General features: G+C 29.0%; 2 protein-coding genes across 2 annotated transcripts; one reads left to right on the plus strand and one right to left on the minus strand.

The window, feature by feature from the left end:
* The first annotated feature begins 4,455 nt into the window (after positions 1-4,455).
* LOC114185342 (chromatin assembly factor 1 subunit FAS1) lies at positions 4,456-10,292 on the plus strand. Its single transcript, XM_028073009.1, has 12 exons — positions 4,456-5,216; positions 5,344-5,443; positions 5,735-5,882; positions 5,976-6,099; positions 6,545-6,897; positions 6,973-7,293; positions 7,580-7,661; positions 7,743-7,871; positions 8,149-8,544; positions 8,772-8,909; positions 9,722-9,767; positions 9,858-10,292. The coding sequence occupies exons 1-12, from the start codon at positions 4,683-4,685 to the stop codon at positions 10,016-10,018; spliced, it is 2,532 nt and encodes an 843-aa protein (XP_027928810.1). The 5' UTR covers positions 4,456-4,682; the 3' UTR covers positions 10,019-10,292.
* Positions 10,293-11,314: 1,022 nt separating this feature from the next.
* Positions 11,315-15,146, minus strand: LOC114185568 (putative metallophosphoesterase At3g03305). Its single transcript, XM_028073384.1, has 4 exons — positions 14,768-15,146; positions 13,955-14,196; positions 11,987-13,561; positions 11,315-11,809 (listed from the first exon to the last, which is right to left on the minus strand). The coding sequence occupies exons 1-4, from the start codon at positions 15,045-15,047 to the stop codon at positions 11,690-11,692; spliced, it is 2,217 nt and encodes a 738-aa protein (XP_027929185.1). The 5' UTR covers positions 15,048-15,146; the 3' UTR covers positions 11,315-11,689.
* Between the last annotated feature and the right edge of the window lie 8,860 nt (positions 15,147-24,006).

A 24,006-nucleotide genomic window follows, 5' to 3' on the forward strand; every position in this document is an offset into this window, starting at 1 on the left:
CTGTAACAAAAGTTCAAATAAATCTTTGTCTAACGGCTATACAGTGCTGATCTTCGCCGAATTTTGTTCCACTCAGCGTTCGTGTTTTTTCTCTCACACAGACATTGAAAGTTGCAAAGCAGAGTAATGTAGCAGCAGAGCATAGCAGACCTAACCTGCCATGCACCGCTTATTGCCGTTGAAGAGTGTGCCACAGCAGACCACATTAATCCCAACAACGGTAACAACATTGGAAAACATTACACCTATGCTTATCAACATTGGAAACCATGCACCAACTTTTAAATCCAATTGCTATTCATTTTCATACCAAATTAAATTATTATTGCAAATAAAATGAAATCGATAAAAAAAAACAAAAACTAAATTACTGTACATATGATTTGAATTGAAGGATCGATGTTTTATGCAAGACAATGAAATTAAATTTTGACAATTTTTTTCTTGTAATAAAATGTAATATTGCCTAAGTAATTTTAAAATATTCAAAATAAAAAAAAAATGAATTAAAAAGTGACACTTAATATTATAAAAGAAATTTGTAAAAAATTAATAGTTAAAAGATCATTATATATATATATATATATATATATTAAAAATTAAACTTAAGATTATTCGATATTTATGAAATTGATTGAGGAAAATAAATATTAATCTACTATTCTAAAAAAGAAACATATTTATATTATAAGATGCATTCCAACATGAATTGAGTATATGTTTATGGTTGGATTTGTTACCGTTATAAAGTGAAATAAAATGAATCGTGTAGAACTAGATTTAGATTAAGAGTAATATATTTATTTGAAAAAAAAATTTAGTAAAAATTATATTTAAATGCTAATTTTTAGGTTTAATTAGTCGAATGGTACAATTTTTGTTTAGATGTTTTAGTTTGGTAACCGTTTCATAGAAAGGTGTTAATTGAGTTTAAACTTTTGAAAAAATATCTCAATTAGGTCTTTTCTAACAAAAAAATATTAACACCGTCAATAACTTACAAAATTAAGTATTGATATTTATATAAAAATTTAGTGGTAAAAATCATGAATTAAGTTAACGATTTTAATAATTTTTGTATGAAAAAACCTGATTGAGATATTTTTTCAAAAATTGGGACTCGATTGATGCATTTTTAGAAATAAATATTAAACTGACATATATGAACGAAATATGATACCATCCAACTAATTAAATCTAGTTTTTACTTCAAATTGCATATATTCTTTACAATTTTTTTATAACAATATATAAGAAATGGTAAATTATATAATATTTTAATTTGTGATTCAGATTGAAACAAATATTGTTATCATGAATCGAATGGGATGAGACTACATTTTTTTTTCTCTCCTATGTTATCATCTTTACCCACTAAGATTTAATTTTTCTGTAATTATTTATACTTTTAGTTTTTGTGGAGTGAGAGTTGATTGAGCTTCGAAGAATTATCACTTTCCAAGTCACTTCCTTTATAGTTTTCTAGAATTACAATTGACTAAATGGATAATCATAAATTTTGGTTAAAGGAGGATTCACCTAACTTGTCTTACCACTAACAATAACATGTTCAATTTTTTAAACTTTTAGTTCTTCAAAATGTGAGTCATCTTTTGCATGAAATTGTCATGTGATTATTTGCATCCCAAATAAAATAAATAACTCAATATATACATAAAAATAATTCATTCAAATTAGTCTATAGATTAGAATCAATATATGCTTGATGTTTGTATTTTAAAAGGTGGTGTTATCAAATACCTAGTTCAACTCATAAACATTAATAAGCTTTGGAGAATAATGAATAATCAATACCAATATGAATAATGAATAAGTTTTAGAACAATAATGAATTAATCACTTCATTGTATGAATAATGTAACAATTAAAAAGTTCCGGGATAATCCGTTTAGGGTTTAAATAAGGTAAAAACTATCAAGTGAGAATATGTTGACTTCAATGTTCTGAAAAAGGAAAAAGAAGAGAGAAATGTGATTCAAATGTTTTTAATAAAACTACATTGTAAATCGATTGATAATTCAAAATTTAACTACGATTTCATAGGATGTGTAAACTCAAGTATAAATATTGAAATAATGAATTAACTTATTGACTTTAAATTATTTTATAGACATAAAATTATTTTTTTAAATGAAAAAATATTATTATGGGATGATAATTTTAAATTTAAAAATGTAAAAGTCAAATAGATTTACCATTACAAAAATAAATTTTCAATTAAAAATAAATTTTAAAAATTAATCACTATAGTGACCAATTTAGACACTAATTTAAAAAATAAAAATTATTAATTACTAAAATAATTATTATTATTATAAATAAAAAATTACAATTAGTCACTAAATAATTGTAAAATAATTTAGAAACTAATTCATTTTTTATAGTCAAAACCTAAGTAATTAATTTTTAGTGACCAATTTTCCTGGGTAGCTAAAACCATAATAACTAATTTTAAAGATCAACTTAATGACCAATTATATTTTTTTATCAATATAATTTATTAATGAAAATATCCATCGATAATAAAATTTTTAAATTATCAATAAATTTTACTCATAGATATTTTTGTTCATAATTAAAATTCCAAATTCGTCATTTAAATCGGTTAGTCAATTTTATTTTATTAACAAATTTTTTTTCATCAACAATTTTTTTATAATATGATATTTATTTTTAGCAGAAATTTATTCCTTTTAAAAATCTAATCAAATATAGATATTCATTAATTATTGTACTACAATGGGATGTGATTAAATTATAAAACGATGATATATGAAGAAAAACATTAGAAAAAAATAATAATAAAAGAACAACAATTTTACCAAACTACAAAATTATAACTAATTGATGCATACGAAATGTTATAACTATCTTTTAAGCGAAATATGTATTATAATTCTAAATCTTTTATATATAATTAAACTCTGAGTTTATTTAGATAAGTATTTATGTTTTAAATAAAAGATTCAGCAAATAATAATTAACTTAACAAGTATATTGTTTTCATTATATTATATTAGATGGAGTCAATTTTGATTAGAGGCAAAAGAAATACACTAAACTAAATTGATAAAGTAAAGTAAGTAATTATCATATTATAAATGTAACAAATGTCATGTTACAATATAAGATAATTATAATATTTTATCCTCTGATATCTCATCTTCAAAACAAATCTTAACTTCAAAGCATGACTGAGTAAAATCAACAATATTAAGCTAAATTACACAACCATAAAGTTCTCCTAAATAGCAAAGTAAAAATCACATCTAGATTCATAAATATCCATCAAAATTAATCCATAATTAGGATGACATTAATATCATTGAACTAACCTGCACAAAAAAAAAAAATTGCTATTGTAAATTAGATTTGAATTCAAGTGTAAATATAAGTTGAATTTTTGTAAGTTGATTTCTTGTAAAATCAATTTAGTTCCTACATTTTAATGTTACTGAAAAACATGTTTAAGAAAATGAATATTAAAAACAATTTACACTTGTGAATAATTATAAAACTCACAATAACTCAAAATAGTTGAGTTTAGTTTACCAAAATTATTATACCATTCAATTTGTTTCCTTAAAGTGTTATCCAATTTAATTTGAAACAATATTTTTATATTTAATTTTAACACCTGATATCCAACTTTTTTAAGAACAAAAGATAAATATTAGTTTATTCAAACCAAAATAACAATTTAATAATTTCTTAATAAAGAGAACAATAATTTTAAGTTTAATAATATTAAATATATTTTTACATTAAAATAAGATATTCACTAGTTTTTTTAATAAAAAATTTATGAATTACATTTCAAATTTCAATGGACATTTTATCGTTTAACTATAATGATTGTCATTTTTATTATTTACGTTATTTAAATATTTGATCATTATTATATTTTTTCTTTTTTCATGTTTTTTTAAGACGTGTTTAAAAAAAATTATCTACAAATACTTATAAAGCGGAGAAATAAAAAGAAAAAGAATTGGACAAACGTTTTTTGTGGTTTAAGTTTATCTTATACCTAAGTTAATTTGTGCAAGTTTTTCAATATATTTTCTTACCTTTTTTTAGCATTTTATTATGATTTTTTTTCCAAAGATATTTATGAAAAGTTTTGTTTGAATATACTATTATGATTATTCAAGTAATAATGTAATGATATATTATTTTGACTTAAGTTCATATTTTATTAAATAATTTTTAAAATTTGAAAAAAAAACAAAAAAAAAAACAAAAAATTAGTAATAAAACTTGTGAAATAATAATAATTAGATTACTTCATCATATATCTTTGTAATCGGGTTAAAACGGTTGAAAACAGGTTTCGGACACCCGAAAAATAGGGTTTGGATACCCGAAAATACATTCGGCAATGGAGCGAAATGAGCGAGTTTGGCGCGAAAACAAAATTCATTAACCAATTTTTGTGTTTATATTCTCATCCTTTTCATTTCTTCCCCAAAGCCAATTTTCAATTTTTCTTTACCATTGCGTTTATACATGTCCAAATCGATCTTTACTTAATCCACTCTTCTACACACCACAGCATTACAAATAGGGTTAAAGTTCATTTATTTTTCACAACAGATCTCACAGGTCGAATCAGTTATCAAAACTCACAGAAGGTTTTGGGGAAAGTGGAAGAGGTGGAAATGGCAGCGCCGATTGGGACCATGGCCGGCGGTGCCGAACCTGTTTCTACTCCGCCTCGTCCTTGTTCTCAAGATCCGAATTCGAATCGTGCAAAGACCACCACTCCGAGGAGCACCACTCCGCGGAGCCGGAAGAGAGTTCCATCGGTGCTGCAAAACCTAAAGAGTGCCGAGGAGAAGCAAGCGTACATTGAAACCCTAGAGAAGGAGCTCGACGCCTTGTTCCGCTATTATAAGGAAGCCGTGGCTGAGAAAGTGCGCATCGAACTGAGCCAGTGTGGCGGTTCGCGAAACGCCGTCGTCGCGGCTCTGTTAGAGGAGAGCGACCTCCCGCTGTCGAAGCTGGTTGATGAGATTCACGACAGATTGAACGGAGAGGTCGGTAGCGGCGCAATCGTGCTGGCGGAGCCGGTGACCTACGCTACTGTGAAGAGTAGCGTGTTGTTTGCGGGACAGAGAGTGACTTATGGCTTGCCTAATGCGGATGCTGATGTATTAGAGGACTACGCCGAGTCGTGTCTCTGGTGTTGGGAGGTGATTGAGAATTCTTGCTTATCTTGATTTCTGTTCATGTTTGATACATTAAGTATTCAGTCGTATAACATGCATGCTAGGGCTTGGTCATTCAATTGTAATTGAGACTTGTTTATCGGTGATGCAGACGAGGGATTTGAAATTGTTGCCGATATCTGTCCGAGGACAGCTTGGTGTTCGACGCATGTGCCGGAAGAGGATCCATGATAGGATTATAGCGGTCTCTGGTAATGTGCTCGCTACTAGTGTAGTTAGTTTTGGTTGTTGAATGTACTTTGCTTATAATTAGTCAAATTATTTATTTGTCTTGAAAGTAAGAATGTGAATTTTTATTCTTGCTGGTGGTAACGTGACTTTCTTTTTGCATTATAGCTGCTTTTATACTGAAGCTAGCCATAATTTACGTTCATAGTTTGTGTTTCATTGTTTTCGCCTTTCTAAGAGTTCTTTATCTGATCAAGTTTTGGAAATGAGGTTGTATGTTTATTTAATAAGTATTTGCTATTTTTTTTTTTCAGAAATGATAGCAGCTCTGAAAAGGCTAGAGTGTGAGCCAAATTTCAATGATGCCTTAAAGAGGGCATCGACAAAGCTCAATAAAGCTTTTCCTGAGGCAGATATCCGCTTGTTAGTGGATAATTCGTTGCAGAAAAATAGTGAAGCCATGTACACAACACTTCCTAACATAATGTGGTTTGTGTCTCAAAAATATTTAAATGCTTGTGATGATTGATTTAATTTTCTAACATATAATTGTAGGGACAAGAAAAGAGCAAATGAAGAAAATAAATTGCTAATGAAACAGCTGGAGAGAAACAGAAGAGAAGCTGAGAAAGAGAAAGCAAACATGCACAAAGAACTGCAACGAGAAACACAGCCCAATGTAAGTGTTACTATTTTTGCGCTGCTATGTGTTCTTTATAGCTGAAGTTGCTTCTTTCTTGATGATGCTCTCATTGGCAGCGCAATCATGTTTTACATATGTTTAAAATGAATATTTTCTACTAGCTAACAACATTTAACAGTCTGTTGCGTTAGATGGTGTTTGTTATAATATAGTGGTACCAATTCTTAAAATTTAGGATACAATACTTTTTTGAGAATTTATTTAAAAATTTGAATTAAAAATTTATTTATTAGACATTAACACTTTTGCAAGTATATAATTGTAATTGCTTATCAAGTTTAATTTTTAGAGCATTATTATATATTTTTTGCAGAATATAATAAAAGTATGTTACAAAAATATTCATTTGATGAAAAATTGAAATGAAATTTACCTTTTGTTTATTAAAGACTTTATTTTTTCAACCACTTGATTCTTTTAGGAATCGGATTTACAATTGTCACAAGGTGAGACAACAAATAATGAGAAATGTTCTATAAAGAAGCAACAGCAAAAGAAACAAGTAGAGGAAACAAAAAAGGCACAACGACGTCGAGAGAAAGCTGAAGCTGAGTCAAAGAAGAAGCGGAGTTTACAACTGCAAGTCTCAATTATGCATCGTTTTCTGAAAAAATGTAAAGCTGATTCCTCATCTGAGAATGACAACGTTTCAACCAAATCATCTGCATCTGATTTGTCAAGCAGCAAGAATGAAAGTTTGTTTCAGTCAGCTACACTTGCAATGGATTGTACTCTTGCATCAAGTAATGATGTAATACTTGAGGATATTCGCAAGTAAGTTTCTTTCAACATTCTTTTTACACTAGTTGTTCTGTTTTCAGATCTAACTAAAAATGTCCCTCTTTTCAGGTCACACTTTTCTGCATGGCGCTCTTTAGGACAATCAATTCGCTCAAACAGAAAACAGAACTGGGGCATTCGTCTGAAGCCTAGGACTGAAGTTTTTAAGGAGCTTAAGCTGACATCTATTAAAACTGATGTTCATGATGATGAGTTAGACATGGAGAAACACGTGGACAGATTGGGTGAATATAGTTCTGATATCAGTTCATGTCCAGCGAATGCAGATAGTTCTCTTCATGATGGCAAGAAGTACCGTCGAGCACGGCAACTATTTCAGTTTGATAAGTCTCATAGGCCTGCCTTTTATGGTGTTTGGCCCACAAAAAGGTTAGATTGTGCTTCATGAATGGATTTTTTATGTTGACTTTTAAAGGGATGTAGTATGCATTCACTTAAAAATGGGTAAATCCAGTGATTCAACTGTTCATCTAAAGTTTAGTTATGCAGATACTGTCCCTAATGTTAGATGCTCTGTTGATTTGATTAAATGCCTATACATGAGTACATTAGCGCTGTTGTCAGTGATACTTTTCGTTTTTGTGTGTTACAATATGTATTTTCAGTATTTTCTTGTTTGAGATTGCATGTGTATTAAAATATGTATTTTTTCTAGTCAAATTGTTGGAGCACGCCATCCGCTAAGGAAGGATCCAAGCCTGGATTATGATGTCAGCAGTGACGAGGAGTGGGAAGAGGTGCATTGATTTTTCTGTATTTAATTGAATTAATTTGCAATGGATGCCGTCCATCTGCTAACAACATTCTGTCTGTTTTAGGAGGAACCCGGTGAAAGTCTTTCTGATTGTGATAAAGATGAAGAGGACTGTCAAGAGGAATGCTCAAAGTCTGATGAAGAAAGTGAAGATGGGTTTTTGGTACCAGATGGCTATCTCTCCGAAAATGAGGTATAGGCTTGGTCTTTTTTGCTGTAATCAGTTTGTGTTTGTTATTACAATGTTTTTCATTTCAGTGATTCTGAGATGAGTGATGTTTAGACCTTTTGATGTCTCGATATCTGTGCATGCTATGTATTTTTTATCAGCATTTGCAAGGGCTGGGATAGGAGCATGATCAAGGGCTTCTTTTATTTCATCTAGAACAGTAGTTCCGGTAACAGACAACTGTTTTTGAATTTTAAAACCACTGCAACTGATTAGTTAAATTTCTTTTATTTATATATAGGGTGCACAAGTGGACAGAAGGGGAATAGATGGTGACATTAAGGGGAATGATAGCTCATCTAGCTACAACGAGGAGTTTTGTGCTTTACTTCGGCAACAAAAATATGTAAACAGTTTGACAGACCTTGCTCTCCGGAAAAATCATCCCTTGATTATAACAAATTTTATTCACGACAAGGAGTTGTCGCCAGATCACAGTACTGGTGGTATTTCTAAGGTGGAGCAGAAGTTCTTGCAGGCTTTGCGTATGTACGTAGTACCTGGCAGCTCACCTATAGAAATACCGATGGATAAGATGCAAGACGAGGAACAAAAGGTCCATCTCTCTGATGGGAAAGGTGGTGCTAGTTCAACATCTGGTGTAGTTGCGATTCCTGACTCAGACCTACCCGCTATTGTAAGTTATGCGTTTGAATTGGATAATTTTCATGTATATGTGTAGTTTGCCAGAGTCAATGTAGTGAAATTGGTTGAGGGAACAATCAGTCATTATGTTGGTTGAGATGACACTTGCCAGGTGCAGGGATTTGGGAAAGCTGCCCTTTTTATTCTCTCCTAATTCATCTAATTTTATGAGATAACATGCAAGTTTTATCACTTTACAAAGATTTTGTAACTTTTCAGGTGACCACTATTCAAAGTTGTTCTCAAGGTATGAATAAAGTGCTGGTATCTTTGCAACAGAAATTCCCTTCTGTGCCGAAGTCCTTGATGAAGAATAAAGTACGCGAAGTAGCTGACTATGTCGATAACCGTTTGCAGGTTAGTTTGGTGGAGATCTCACAATCTAGCAGTTGCAGCTAATTACTATAGTGAAAGTTATTAAAATTAACGATTTTTAGTATAATTTGCTAGTATATTTATATTGCCCACCTCTCAACTGTATGGATGCGTATGAATCTAGTACCTTTGCTACCAATTAAACTTTTTGCAGTTGTGATCCTTGGTATGTTGTGTGAATATCATTTATTCCCCAGAAACCCTTGATGCTGCTTTTGGTGGATAGTAGTCACAAGTAATAACCTGACATACATTTGACCCATAATGAACTCGGGTGGTTAAATATGGAGTGGACATGCCAATTATCTTAACCTGGTTGGGCCCCTTAACAATTGGATTCGTATGGAGTTGTGTTGAACTAAAGCCATCTTATAACTTACAATCTAGTATCTATTTATTCATCAGGATGGCAGTTAGTGACTGTTGTATATCATCATTTGGCAAAGGGTTGAATAAATCCTATCAAATCTTTGAAATTCCCTCACCTTGATCAAGAAATGGTTCGTAAAGTTAATGGGGGTGATCCTTTACCATTTTTTTTATCCTGGACTCCAAGAACATATTTTGGCTGATTTCCCCTTCCACCGATGTGCATTCTAGTTCTGAATATGATACCAGTCACGTTTTTAATAAATTTTTCCGGGTCATCGAGATGCCAAGCTGTAAATGAATTTGCGCATCACGACCTAAAAAACCAATGCTATTTTGACTTTCTGGGAACACAAACTCTCTCTCTTCGTGATTGAGTTTAGTGTGTATCTATGCTGAATTTTATATTTCTCATTTTTATCCAGGTGAAGAAAGAAGTTCTGGATAAGCTTGGTTTGACAGCTAAACCTGGTATGCTATCTTTACTGTCCCAAGCACTTCTCCCCGAAGTCTTGATGTTTTTTGTTTCAATATCTAAACTATGTCTGGTTGAACTGTCAGAAAAATCCAGTGAGGGACCGAAGAGTATTGCGGCATTTTTTTCAAAAAGGTGTTTACCGCCGGGTGGTGAAAATGTGAAACCTGGTGAGACTTCACCGCTGCCATCCCTGAAATCATCTTCTGCCGTTGATGAACGACCAGAAAGTTCACGTAAGGTGTAATGTCTGACATTTTATTGCTTATAGTCGTTTTTTCTACGTTCAGATTTCTTAGTTTAGACTTCGTAAAAGTTTGAGATGGTGGGTTGCACTTGATGCTTGTTGACCACTGTAAGCAAGTTCCTGAATACCGTCCATGTCAGATGCTCCCTTCACTATGTTTTGCAAGCTTAGACTTGATTGTGTTGTGTTAACTGTAATCTATAAAAAGAGAATGTACTCAACCCTGTTTTTATTTTTCCAACTATCGTTCAATAATAACTGTGTGATTGATTTACATTTGTCCTTAATCTTCTTAAATAATGTATTTGATTTCTTTTTATTTTTTTACTTGGATTCAAACTCCAAGTATTTCAAGTACATCTACAAATGTTAAATTATATAATAAATGGGTATAAATAAAAATGAAGCTATATTTATTAGATGTATTTTAAGTAATATGAATTTAAATATACTATCACATTGGATGTTATTTATTAATTGACCTATTAATATATAATTTTAAAGCAATCATATTTTATTCAATTGTGTTTGATTTCTAAAATTTAAATTCATTGACTGTTTTTAATAATTTTACCGAGACAAGATTAGTTACGAATTATAATTTTTCTAATAAATATTAAAATAAGTAGATATGATAAATTTTATCTTTATGGTTAACATTTTAATGTTAAATTAATTTTAATTTCTAGAAAATTTTGTATATTTATCATAAATGTTTATGAACAATTTGATTAAGTTCTAAATTCATATTGAATTGCAGCAGACAACATTCGTATTTTTAGCTTATGTCTATTCAGAACATATTTGATACAAAAATCTTAGATGTTGAAAGTTGTAAGATATTGGAAATTATTGAACTTTTAGTTGATCAGATTATTTTTTATTATGATAAATGATTAAAGTGAGTTTTTTTTTTCTTTACATGATTTTTTCTATATGCCGATAAACTGAATCTGTATTAATGTTTAGATCTAGCTCTCTAATAATTATGATTGCCCTTAGTAAAAGTAATTGAACATCGCCAACTAAAAATAACACATCCCTAGACCTATAGTTTTTTATCTGATGCTTTACAGTTAGGAGATTTAAGGAAACGTATGAAAGGTAATGAAGTAATTGATTTGTTAATTTTTTTTTCATAAAATTTTGAAGCTTATAAAATTTTATAACATTTATGGATCAATTAGCACTCACTGCACTATTATTTCAATATTTTAAAAATAATCAAATATCATATAATAGATTATATATTTACAATTTTTTATTTGGTTTTGTTATCACAATAACACTACACAATTCAACAGTTAACTAATAAACTTATATTCTAAACCTTGTTATTGTAAGAGTCAGATCTTCCAAAGTGACTCTGTCACCAAAGAAACCAGGTGCATACTTCTTCAACCCATGTTAAACCACTACCATAGTGCATATTAGATAGGTCCTTTTTGGTGCTTCTAACAACTAAAGCGTAAACTATCAAGGGCAAGTCCTATGAATTCTGACACAAAAAATGTAATAGTGAATGAGGTAATTTGCTGGGTGGATGAATATACCAAACAACTAGTTGATGGGTCTATAATGTTTGTGAAACCCAGCCAGCTTCAACCACAAGTGTTTCCTCTGGTTGTTGTTATAACATGGAGACATGCATGTGAACCTTTGGAACAAGTTTCATCCAGCGTTTCTGGTTTTGATGATAGCATGTGCCAACAAGAAGGGAACTGAAATACCATAGCCCAGAAAATGGAGAACTGGGTTCATCTCATAAGCTTTTAGAAGAGTTCTGCATTTCTGTAACGGAAAAACTGAAGTAAATAACAAAGAACAAAAAAGAACGAAAGAAAAAGGAAAAAGTAAGGTATTTAGTGTTATTCTCTATTTCAATGAGTAAAGATAATATAAGTAATATCAATTGTTGAAGAGAAAATTGGTGCTTGATATGCTGCAAAGTTTTATTTTAAGGCTTACCATAAAATGTTTCCAACATATTGCCACGCACACCACACACAGAAGCTTCCTAATCCATCGCTTGCAAAGGTGAACATTTGATGCTATGCTGCTATGGTGATCATTTAATACAGTTTTTCTAGAGTCCATACGAAGATCATCTTTCTTCTTCTCTAAGAATGCTAACACATGTTCCCGGAAAATTGCTCTTTCTGCTGTCAGAGCACCGGTGACAAAAATTGCAGGCAAAACCACAAATAACAGATGGGGAAGAACCACCACCAAGATATCAGGAGATCCAACATACTCAAGCTTCCCCTCTCCATTAGAAGTCTCTATGGCCCACCCCTTATAGGTCATGTACACCATATTTTCCCCTTCATTAAAAACTTGCCCCATAAACCAGGGAGACAATATCAGATAAAATAGGTATGCTATCCAACCAAACCATAATGTGTTGATCCTGCACAGCTCCTGGAGAAACCATAACACACCATTTACCAAGCCTTTATTGGCAATGAAGTTCTTGTAAGTGTATCTCTTCTTTGGAAAAACAATGAGAGCTTTTGGAAGAAGAAGGAATAAGAAAAAAAAGTAAAGAGCAGACCAGAATAGTGGGTAGTATAGTGCAGCCCATTGACACCCCATGACCATGAACTCCTTCCAGCTCCAAGAAAATTTGAGGCTAAGACCATTGATAGAAAATGGCCTCAATTCAGTCAAAGTTGATCTGCCAGCACTGTCATTTGCTTCAATTTGAAGCCAATATCTATCAGGAGAAGCATCCTCAAAGGCTTTGTAATTCCATGGTGCAAGATAGAGGTCTCCTGTGCCGTTCTCATCAGCATGCCTGATCATATGTGTTTCTACGACTAAATCAAGGTTTCCAGATTTTGAATCGTAGATCCTAGCTACAACTGATGCAACTGGGGCAACAGAAAACACCAGAGCTCGAATTTTCTCATAAGATGAAGGGGTAACAGATTTACATTCATAGTTGTGACGGCATGAAGATGTTATCATGAAGCGAGAGTCTAATGGAAAAGTGGGTAATATAATTATATGTTTGGTTCCTGATTTGAAATCAACATCAGCATATGAAACCTGGCCTCTATCAATGGCTAAAATTCGAAGTGCTCTACTCTTTCTCCAATCACCCATCTCCCACTCCCAAAAGTCTTGAATTGGTGTGACTCCCACTGAACAATTTACAGTACTTTCTAATGATCTCTGATGTATATTGAACTGAAAAAATTTCTGCAAGGGAGAAAAATGATCACTCAACTGATGGTGCCGCTTTAAGTTCAAACCAAATCCAATATGGAGATGCCCACACAGGTAAGCTGATATGGAATGCTTTAGGAAAACATCCTCCAATGTCCTTCCAGAAATAGAGGGTGCAGAAAATGAGAGTGGAAAATGCCCAAAGGAAATTTTGGTAACTGGTTTTTCTGACTGAGAATCCCATTGTGAGAGTTTCAAGTCTAGATCCTTTAGTAATTGATCTGTGGGATGCCCAAACAGATTGGTTGGACCCCGTAAGCCAATTGACATTGTGCTGTCAAACCCAACAAAGAGATGTTTTCTTTCTTCGGTCTGTGATACAATGTGAGTGTGTAAAAATAAGTAAGAAAGAACATCATAGCACCAAGTAATATAAAGAATCAAGTCTACAATTTGAGAGCTCTGAATTCTTTAGTCTAGTCCAAACATGTGCATGTATGATAAGGAAACTGGTTTTAACAACTTTATAATTCAGTACATAAGCATGTATTTCATCATGGTTTCAACAGTTAATTTTCTCATCAATGTTTAGAATCCTAAATTCTATGAATCAAATGGAGTCTGATATTTAAATCTGTGTCTGACAATATGCTTACTGTGAACGTTAACAACACCTTAATGCTTGCTTTAGAGTCAGGGAAACAGCAACAGTTCAGTTTCATAATTTGATATTTACTCAAGAGAAAATGAATATGCGACACTGACCTCAACTGTGACACTATTGACACGCCCATTTCTTCCTAATTGCCCACTGATGCTGTATTTAGAGAAAAAATCAGAGGAACAACCAACAAACGGAACACCAAAACTATCATGGTTGCCTCTGAGGTCAAAGAACAAGCTCTTGTCGAGTCCACTTCTCTCAATAACAGTGTTCAGAACACTCCGGTATTCCACCCATTCATTCTCATTCTGTTTCATTGTCAGCAAATCCTTGCTTTTACCGTCTGGTAAAAACAGCAACATTAGAATAAAGAGTTTAATCTTCACACATAGTTATCTAATCAGAAATCATCTATATACATAACTTTTAAAGTAAATTACAATTACAACCCATGAAATTACAATTACAATTACAATTACAATTTCATCAAGTAAATTACAATTACAATTACATAACATTTGTTTAAAAATAGATCACACTTATACCTTTTTATTACCTAAGAAACACGTTATACAATGAATGAACCCTGATAAGGGGATTCAGTATACATAAACAAACAGTTACTGGTATGCTCTCTATTTTAAATATTTGAAGACTGATAACTAATCAGAAATCATCTTTAACATGAATATCAAAACAGTTATCATAAATATTAACAAATATACACCTTTACAATGTACATTCTAATTAAATTCTAACATCTCAAGCAATTGTTTCAAAAGTCAACGACCATAAAAAAGCATTCAAGGCAAATTCTCAGAACAAATCCCACACACCATTATTCGACATCCCAGAAACAATTTGAGCTTAAAAATTTAAACTTGAAAGTGAAAGCAATGAAAGATAAGACGAACCAGTGAGGTCGCCGGTGATGAGGACCAGGGAGGGGTTGATGACGGAGAGAGCGGGGCCCACAAATTCAGCGAAATCGAGGGCACGATTTGTATGGTGAACGCTGAAATGAAGATCCGAAAGCTGAACCACCCAAACCACAGAATCTGGTCCTTCTTTGATGTGTGTAACTCCATCGTTGCTTTCAGCTATGCAAATGTCACATAGAATCGCAACAGCAAGATGAAGAAGAAGAAGAAGCTTTGTGCTCCTTCCTCGGTGGTTTTGGGTTCGTAGTTTCATTTTTAATTGTTCAAATTCAGCGCACGGAATTGGGGTGCTTTTTCTACGTTGGTTTCATGATCACTGTGATGAACTACAGTGAGTGAACCATGTTGTGTCTTCCACTGAGATTCTTTTATTAATTAACAATCTCGTTTCTTAAATTCAAATCAATAATTTATAAGCTAAATCATGAATTGGTCTTTCAATTTCTTCTGAGATTTTGATATTTTATTTCTAAATTTTTTAATCTTAGTTTAATTTTCGATTTTACGTATATTATTTCCTTTTACATTTCAATCACTTCAATTATTTTTCAATTTAAATAATATATTACTATTTTTTAAAGTTGATTCATCTTTAACTACAACGTAATATAAAAAACTTTCCATGTGTTTGATGCGTTTAAGCACTCTTCATTTAAATGATATTTAAGATAAAGCTCAAGGACCTGATGTTCTAAAAGATAATTTAGGAAAGTGCCATAATAAAATTAAAAAAAAAAAAAAGAACGCTCATAATAAAATTGAGTCTAACTCATTAAACGATAGAGTTCTCATTCAATAAAAGTAGAAACTTTCACTACTCCTTTTGTCGTGTCCTTTGAGTTCAAATTCATGCATTCTCCCTAACGAAAAACAAATACCATTATTTTAATTATTTAAACAAAATTGTTTCATTTAAGTATGTTGCTTTAGCATTTGTAAAAAATGGTTTTTTTTTTTACTACAATAAAATAATGAACATCGAGATAAATTGAAAGCACAAATGGGTATGAATATATCCTAATAAATACAAAAGAAAATGTTATTTAAAAATATTTACTTAATTTTAGAGTGGTTAAGATGGTTTTATGTTCAATAATGCAAAAAGCACAATTTCATTTATGAAGGAAAAATATAATAGAAACATAAGTTTTAATAAATTTATATAATAGTAAAATTCATTAACATTGTTCTAAAGATTAAAACTTTAAAATGTCAATAAAAATATTCTCAAAGTAAGCTGCACTGTTCATTAGCATGAACTCATGAACATTGAGATAGAAAGTAATGTAGTTAGGTTTGTGTTATCTTTTGATATACATTTTCAACAACACTAATAATTTTATATTTGAGTTAGGTTGGCACACAAATAATCTCAAAAGCCATAGACTATTGTGCACGTCAAGCTTCCGAATTTTATTTATAGGAATATTCTCAAAACAACATTACTTAAAAAATAAAAAATAATCAAAATCAAAATAAAGGTTTCAAAAAATATTTCTTATTTTCCCATACCTCAAAAGTTCAATGTAATAACACTTTAAATAGTAATATTCTTCGAGCACATCCATCTCTATATTACAAAATGATTAAGTATATTTTTAATTTTTTAACTTTTAACAAAAATTGGAATTAGTTCATCTATGAAATTTTGGTCTAATTTAGTCCCTTAACTTTATAATTGTATGAATTTAGTTATTTTAACCAATTTTTGTTACCTATATGTGACGTTTCAAATATGTTTTATTATAGCATTTGAGTTGTTTAACTCGTTTAATACATTTTTGCTTAAATATTAGTTAAGAAACTATCATGAAACATGTTTGAAACGTTAAATAAACTTAATAAAATCATATTAAGATAATTAAATTCATTCAATACTAAAGTTGAAGGAATAAATTGAATCAAAGTTTCAAAAGAGTGACTGATTTCAATCTTCACTACAAGTTAATGAACAAAAATATATTTAACCCATTAAAATACAATTGTAATACACTATTTTTGTTGTCTTATTATATTGGTATAAAATATTACAAACTTTTATGATTATTTTACGTAAAAAAACCTATCTAAACACCTCAAACAATCTCTTTCACCTATCATTTTCTTTTAATTTAAAAAACTAAAGTTCAAATAAACCTGTTACTATAATGTTTATTAATAACACTTGTGAGATACAATATAATAAAAAGCAATGTCCATTGATAATTTTTTTTTTTCGCATAGGCCCATTATGTATAGGTATTGACACTACACGTAGGTCAAAAGTAGCTTTTTTGTCAAATTACGAGGGCTTTTTTGTCGAGTACGTAGATTCATTCTGGGAAAAAAACTTCATTATAAATATTCAATCCACTTCACAATTTAGACATGCCAAAGAATCACTACTTTTTTTTTTTACCTTTTCTGGCTTGTTTCCTAATAATGTAGAATTAATAAATATATTTAAAACACCGATTAAGTAGTCCAAAATATAAATTATTAATGTATTTTTTACATTTTTAATGCAACTTTATCATAACTTGTAAAAAAAAAACTTTAAATTACAATGAGAAGATTCAATGAATATTGAAAACCATGATATTTGTTTGCAAAGATATCTATCTTAAGGTACTGATTGATTAATTAATGAATTGATAATATTTCTTATAAAAAAAAAACTCAATAAATAAACGGCAATAGCAATATTTTTGAATTAAAAAAGAAACATTGTTTTGAATATCTCAATGAATGATAACAAATTAGTAGTAGTATTTATTTAGGCATTATTTATAATACCAAGGTAAACATTTACTCTAACCATGTTTTTACAGTGGCAAGAGGGGATGGCACCGTCAACATGGTTTAGTAATTTAATAATTTAATAATGGTAATTAATAAATGAGACTTTATTTATTTAAAAAGTATTAATTAAAGAAAAAGTGGTTGTTAAGGCATGTGTTTTATGGTCCTTGATTCCTTTGTTAGTGGTCAAACTTAGATTATGAAAATTGAAGCATTCGAGATCATTCTTTTATTACTATTATCTCTTTCTTTCACTCTTTTTTTCCTCCTTCCACATTTTAACCTATTGCATTCTACTTCACCATGTGCCCATTAATTCATTTCAACTTCATTAATTTCATACTTCTCATTCAACTTTTTGTACTTCTCTTTTCACACTTCATCAAAATTCCCACTTGCAAACAAAATGGCATGCAACTACTTAACCATGGTTAAGTGTAAAAATATATATATATATATATAAAAAAATCTATCAATGATGTAAAAAAATATTTTTAGTTTATTTTAAAGGAGTCATTCAATAAATATAAAGAGAAAAAGTGTACTAGTTTGAGTTATAAATACTTTTAAACATGATCTTATGTTCAACTCTTGTTGATAAAAAAAAAGTGATTTGAAAAAAGAAGATTCAATGAATATAATTTGGATTTTTTTTTTGTAAAAATTGATCATTGAGTATTTCGTACAATAATAGCATAATTTATATTCATACATAAATGAAAAATAAATAAACAACTTTTACTTAAAAAAATTACTATATATATATAGTAGTTTTTAAATAAACATTTTTTATTTATATGTGCATAACTTTAATTCCTTAGACAATGTCTCATTCATAAAATTAGACAAATTTGTTTATATTTAGATAGGAATGGTTATACAAACATGCTAAAGGTATTGATCTAAGCAATAAAAATGAAAACTTTTTATAGGAATGCAGAAAAAAATACAGTTTTTTTTTTTAATGAGATCGTATTTTGGTATTTTTTTTTATGAACATCCTAAAATAGTGATAATAATATGCATAATTAAGAGTATTATTTGTGAAATTCCACATTGGAAGCTTGGGAGTTAGATTTTTTTTCCAATTTGTCTGTTCACAAACTTTTTGAGAATGAAAAATGTAACCCGCAAGACAAGGGTTGTTGTCCTTCCAAAGGGGCACAACTAGCAACAATAATCTTTCTTTGCCCCCATTAATCTATGTCATTAGTGTATATATAAAAAATTAAAAAATTAGTAGTGCTTTTTCATATTCTATCAATAGCACTAGTAATACTAGCTTAAATGTGGAGAATATTAAGTATAGAAATTAATAGGGATGCGATAAATTTAAATTTTAAGGATTAATTATGTTATTTATTCAAGTGATAAACAACAAACTACGATAGATTTGGTTCATAAATTTTCCATTTGTAGTACCAAAAAAGAAAAATAGTTAACACACTTAGACATTCATGAAATTTTTAAGTATGAAAACTTAACTTAATCAAAATTTAAAATATGAATGAAAAATAAAATCAAGTTATAACATAGAGACTAAAAGCATAATTTACTATTAATTTGAGTGTTAACTATTTTAAATTTTTAGACTTTGATACTTTGTTACTATATTAAAATGTTGAAACTAAATTTAATTTAATTTAATTTTATTAAATCACTTATTAAGATGATATTTATCTTTATTTATATATTTTAAATTATTAATGTTGAAGTTAAAAAAAATATTAGCATATATACCAAAGTTATCAAACAGTTATAAATTTTTATTTAAAATAATGTTTTGATTTTAAGTAAGTTGAAGCAACATATTAAGTATTGTTCCCTTTTAAGGAAAAATATATATTTAAATTATATTACTTTTATGATATTATTGAAATACTGGAATAGAAAATAACTATTATAGTTTTTCTTTATTTAAAATTCATTATCATATATTTTTACTATTACAAAGTTATTTTTGAGTAATTTTTATGTATAGTTATAAAAATATAGTTTTGGTTAAAAAAAGGTTGTCTCTATCCATGAATTATTGTTGGTGGGTTTTGTGAGGAGAGTGAGGGAGTTCCGTTTGAAACGGGGGAGCAGATTGATGAAATAATGGTTAAATAATGGACCCAATCTCACACAGTTATGGGTTGCTACGTGTTTCTTCGTCGCATATGACACACACAAAGAAAAAAATATTCAAATTTTATATATTATTGCGAGTGAGAGCATATAACATAAATTTAACATTTTCGATTAAATAGGTTTTCTTTTTTTTTTTAAAAATAATGTAGGTTGAGTTTTCATGTATAGGACCTTAAATTAAATAATGTTCACAAAGATGCTTTTAAAGATTAAGTGTTGACAAGATTATGGTATTCGTGTTATGATGAGATGTAAAACTTACTTTTTAGCATCGCAAGAAAAATATTAGTTACTATTTAAAATAATTTATATATTTAAAATAAAAAAATTGTTTAGTTACTAAAATTATCATCATTATGAATAAAAAATTATAATTCATTTTTAAAATTTAATTATCAAAACTTTAACTATCAAAATTTGTATTATTAAAAAAATTAATTTCTAAATTAGTCTCTAATTAATTATTGATCAATTTCACGATCAATTATAAGTTTGTACTCATAACAATGATTATTTTAGTAATTTTTTTTATTAAATTGGTATTAAATTAGTTTTTATAGAATGACTAACAATTATTTATCACTAAAATTAATTATTAACGTTATTATTATATAATACAAATTTTAATATAAATACATATAAGTTAATTTTCTTAAGAAAATTATGAAAGAAAATGTGTATAAATTAATTAATACATAAACTGATTTGAAGGCATGTAATGTAAATCATAAGTATGCTCCTTTCTTATATATATATATATATATATATATATATATATATATATATATATATATATATATATATATAAACTCTTTTACTTCAGATAAATATTAAATTATATAGTTAATATTAATTTCAAATTTTATTTGAACATATGGAGTCTTTAAAGTTAACAATTGTAAAAGGATAACATATTATAATTTTGTGACTTTTTTTATCTTCACAATTCAATATCCCTATTAAATTCTATAAGATATCAATGACAGTTAAAATATGGTGAATGCTAATTTTTTTTTGGCTTAAAATAAATAAAGATGGTGTCAAAATCATTTAGATAATTGAAAATTAATATTTATTGTATACGATCATTAGAGCAAAGGATTCTTTCAAATGAACTAATGAACTTTTGTGAAAAGTTTGCTTGTTGTTGACATGTTTATGGAATTAGTAGACAAGAAAATGTTGTAGGCAACAAATCCCAAATAATTTGGTGTAAGACAATAATTAACCTAAACAATTTTTTATAATTCATTTAGAATGATTTAAATTCTTGAAATCATTGCTATTTACAAATCTTGCATTTTTAGATACATTTTAGATAATTGATTTTTCACTATAAGTATAAATATTTTATTATAAAGGTACTTAACTTGTGAACAATATTGTTCTTTCGCAATCATTAGGTTTTCTCATATAATTGGTTTATCTGTGTGACGGTTACGAAAGCTCCTCGTTAGTGAACAATAATGTCATGTGAATATGTGCATCTATATATCTTAAGTTGTTGGGTGCATGAATTTTTTGTTGTTGTTGCAAATAAAGATGATTTATTAATGGTGTGTGAATTATAACATTATATGTTATGTTGATTTACAGTTCTCACATTATTCAGCGAGACGTAAACTACTATTTTCTATTATATATCATAAAAAGACAAATCAATTCAAGATTTATAATGAGTGAACTGTGATGTCACACAAAATTGTGTATTGTGGTATGACTCTATAGTAACAATATTGTTCTTTCCCAATCATTAGGTTTTCTCATATAATTGGTTTCCTTGTGTGACTGTTACGAAAGCTCCTCATTAGTGAACAATAATGTCATGTAAATCTGTGCATTTATATATCTTAAGTTTCTGGGTGCACAAATAGTTTTTTTTTTTGTTGCAAATAAAGATAATTTACAAATGCTGCGTGAACTTTAACATTATATGTTTTGTTGATCTACAATTCTCACATTATTCAGCTAAACATGAACTACTCTTTACTACTATATATCATAAAAAGACAAATCAATTCAAGATTTATAATGAGTGAACTGTGATGTCACACAAAATTGTGTATTGTTGTATGACTCTATAATAAAAATGTTTACTTTAGTTAACAAATTTTAATTTTCAAGGTGCTTGGATGTGTGTAATAGGTGAGAAACATATCATTAACACAATCTTATTAATTTATAATAAAGGTCTTAGTTACATAAACATATTAGCACACTTGCCTTTTTCTTTCTTAATCAGTATCAAAAAGGTGTTCAATGTCACAATGATGACAACATTTATTATGTCTTGAACATTATTACAATGGTTATTGTGACATGTGCACGTATCTTTTGAATTTATTAAAAGGATTTAATCTTAGACAAAGTATCAATTTAATGTTGAAAACCTTTAAATAAAGATTATCTTTCATGTAAGTGAAATTGTGACAATAAGTTTGGTCTTAGTTTGAAAAGTATGCAAAATAGGTTAAGTTAGGTAAAAATAAATAAATTGTAGCATAAATCAACTTGAGTCATTTATAGCTCAATGCGTTTAGTTTGTCCTATAGGTGAACTTCATTTATCGATTTAAATAACAAAACCTTCAATCAAATTCGAAATATATGTTATATGATTGGTGAGATTATTCCTGTATTGGTTTATATGGAAAGCGAAAATATGTTTTCTCTTTGCCACTTCAATTTTAAATATATCTAATTAATGACTATCTTCTAATGAACATGTTTTTTATGATCACTAATTCAAGTGGACAACACTTTTGTATAGAAAATATTGATGAAATCTCACCCATGATCATTATGCAATAATATATTTCAGTTATCTTTGTTATAGTTGAAAGTGAAACTATTCATATATATCAAATTATTATTTTAAGAAAATTATGAAAATAAGTAAAAAAAAAACTTGGTGTTAAATTTATTTTTATTTTTTATTACAAGTTTATCAAGAATGTATATACTTACGCTAAGCTAAAAAAGTAACTGAACAATTTCGAACTTCCAACTTGGCGTTATATTTTAATTATGCAAGTTGGAAAATGAGAATGAGAATATATATAAAAATTCTATAAAAAAGTATAAATTTTAATATAAAATTTTAAATTAATGGTGCTAAAAAAATTTGTAATATTTTATCAACATATTCACAAACGTAAATATTATTGATATATTTTTTCATAATAATATTTTTTAATTATTTAAATTTTATTTAAACTGATAATAAGTAATTTCATAATTTTTCAATTAACCATAACAATAATTTATAAATTAATGTAGATTAATATATTAATTTTTAAAACACATTAACATTTTTGAAAGAAAACTAATAAAAATACACTAACTTATCTGGTTGAATATCTGTCTTTATTTCAGGTGCCATTGTCATAATTTGGTTCCCAATATCAAATTTTTTTTACCATAAACATAACACCATGACAAAGAAAGGTTGATTTTGAAAATGATTTTAAATAGAAAGATGAACAGTAGTAGAACTTAACTTATAATTTTGAAAAAAGCAAGTTAAGGTTCTGACTTGTGATGGTGATAATAGGGTCTGACATGAGGTGACTAATGTCCAAGTGGGCTTGAATAAATGGGTGTGGCGAGTGGCTGCGTGTGATTTTTTTGTCACGCTATTTTGTCAGAAAATTATTATTTCAACTTCCCCTACACACTACACCTGTTTACAGCCATGAAAGAGAATGCAACCATTCTTCTCCCCAACACAACAAAACCACATAATTCAACATCCTTAAAATCTTTCAATGTTTGGTTTGGTTTATCTCTAAAAACCAAACACTCTTTCAACCAAATCAAAACCAACTTTGCAACTCATTACATAGAAAAAATAACATTTCAATGGTTGGACTGAGAAAACCTTTGAAAAAACACTGCTACATAGAGGATATAGATGATTAATGTTTTAGTTTATTGTTGTACATGTGACTTTTCTTTCTTAAACATTCTATGTGTGGAGTGAACATACATTTATACTGTTTTTTTAATTGATATTGTTGGATTAAAAATAACTCATGCAAACAATAAATTTCATACATAATAATAACTTGATCAGTGTCCGTACAGAAATATATACTAAAAAAATACATGTTCAATTATGCACCAGACTGATCATTCATGTCCACACGTGTTTATGCATATGAACAATGAGTAGCTTATCTTTGAAAAAACTGCAATACTGCAAAATCTAATCTTGAATCATAGTTACAAACAGTCAAAAGAAAATAAAAATCAAGTTAACTGTCAGAAAAATCATTTTCTACATTTTTTCTAATGATG

This window comes from Vigna unguiculata, chromosome 5 (assembly GCF_004118075.2).
Source record: "Vigna unguiculata cultivar IT97K-499-35 chromosome 5, ASM411807v1, whole genome shotgun sequence".
NCBI lineage: Eukaryota > Viridiplantae > Streptophyta > Magnoliopsida > Fabales > Fabaceae > Vigna > Vigna unguiculata.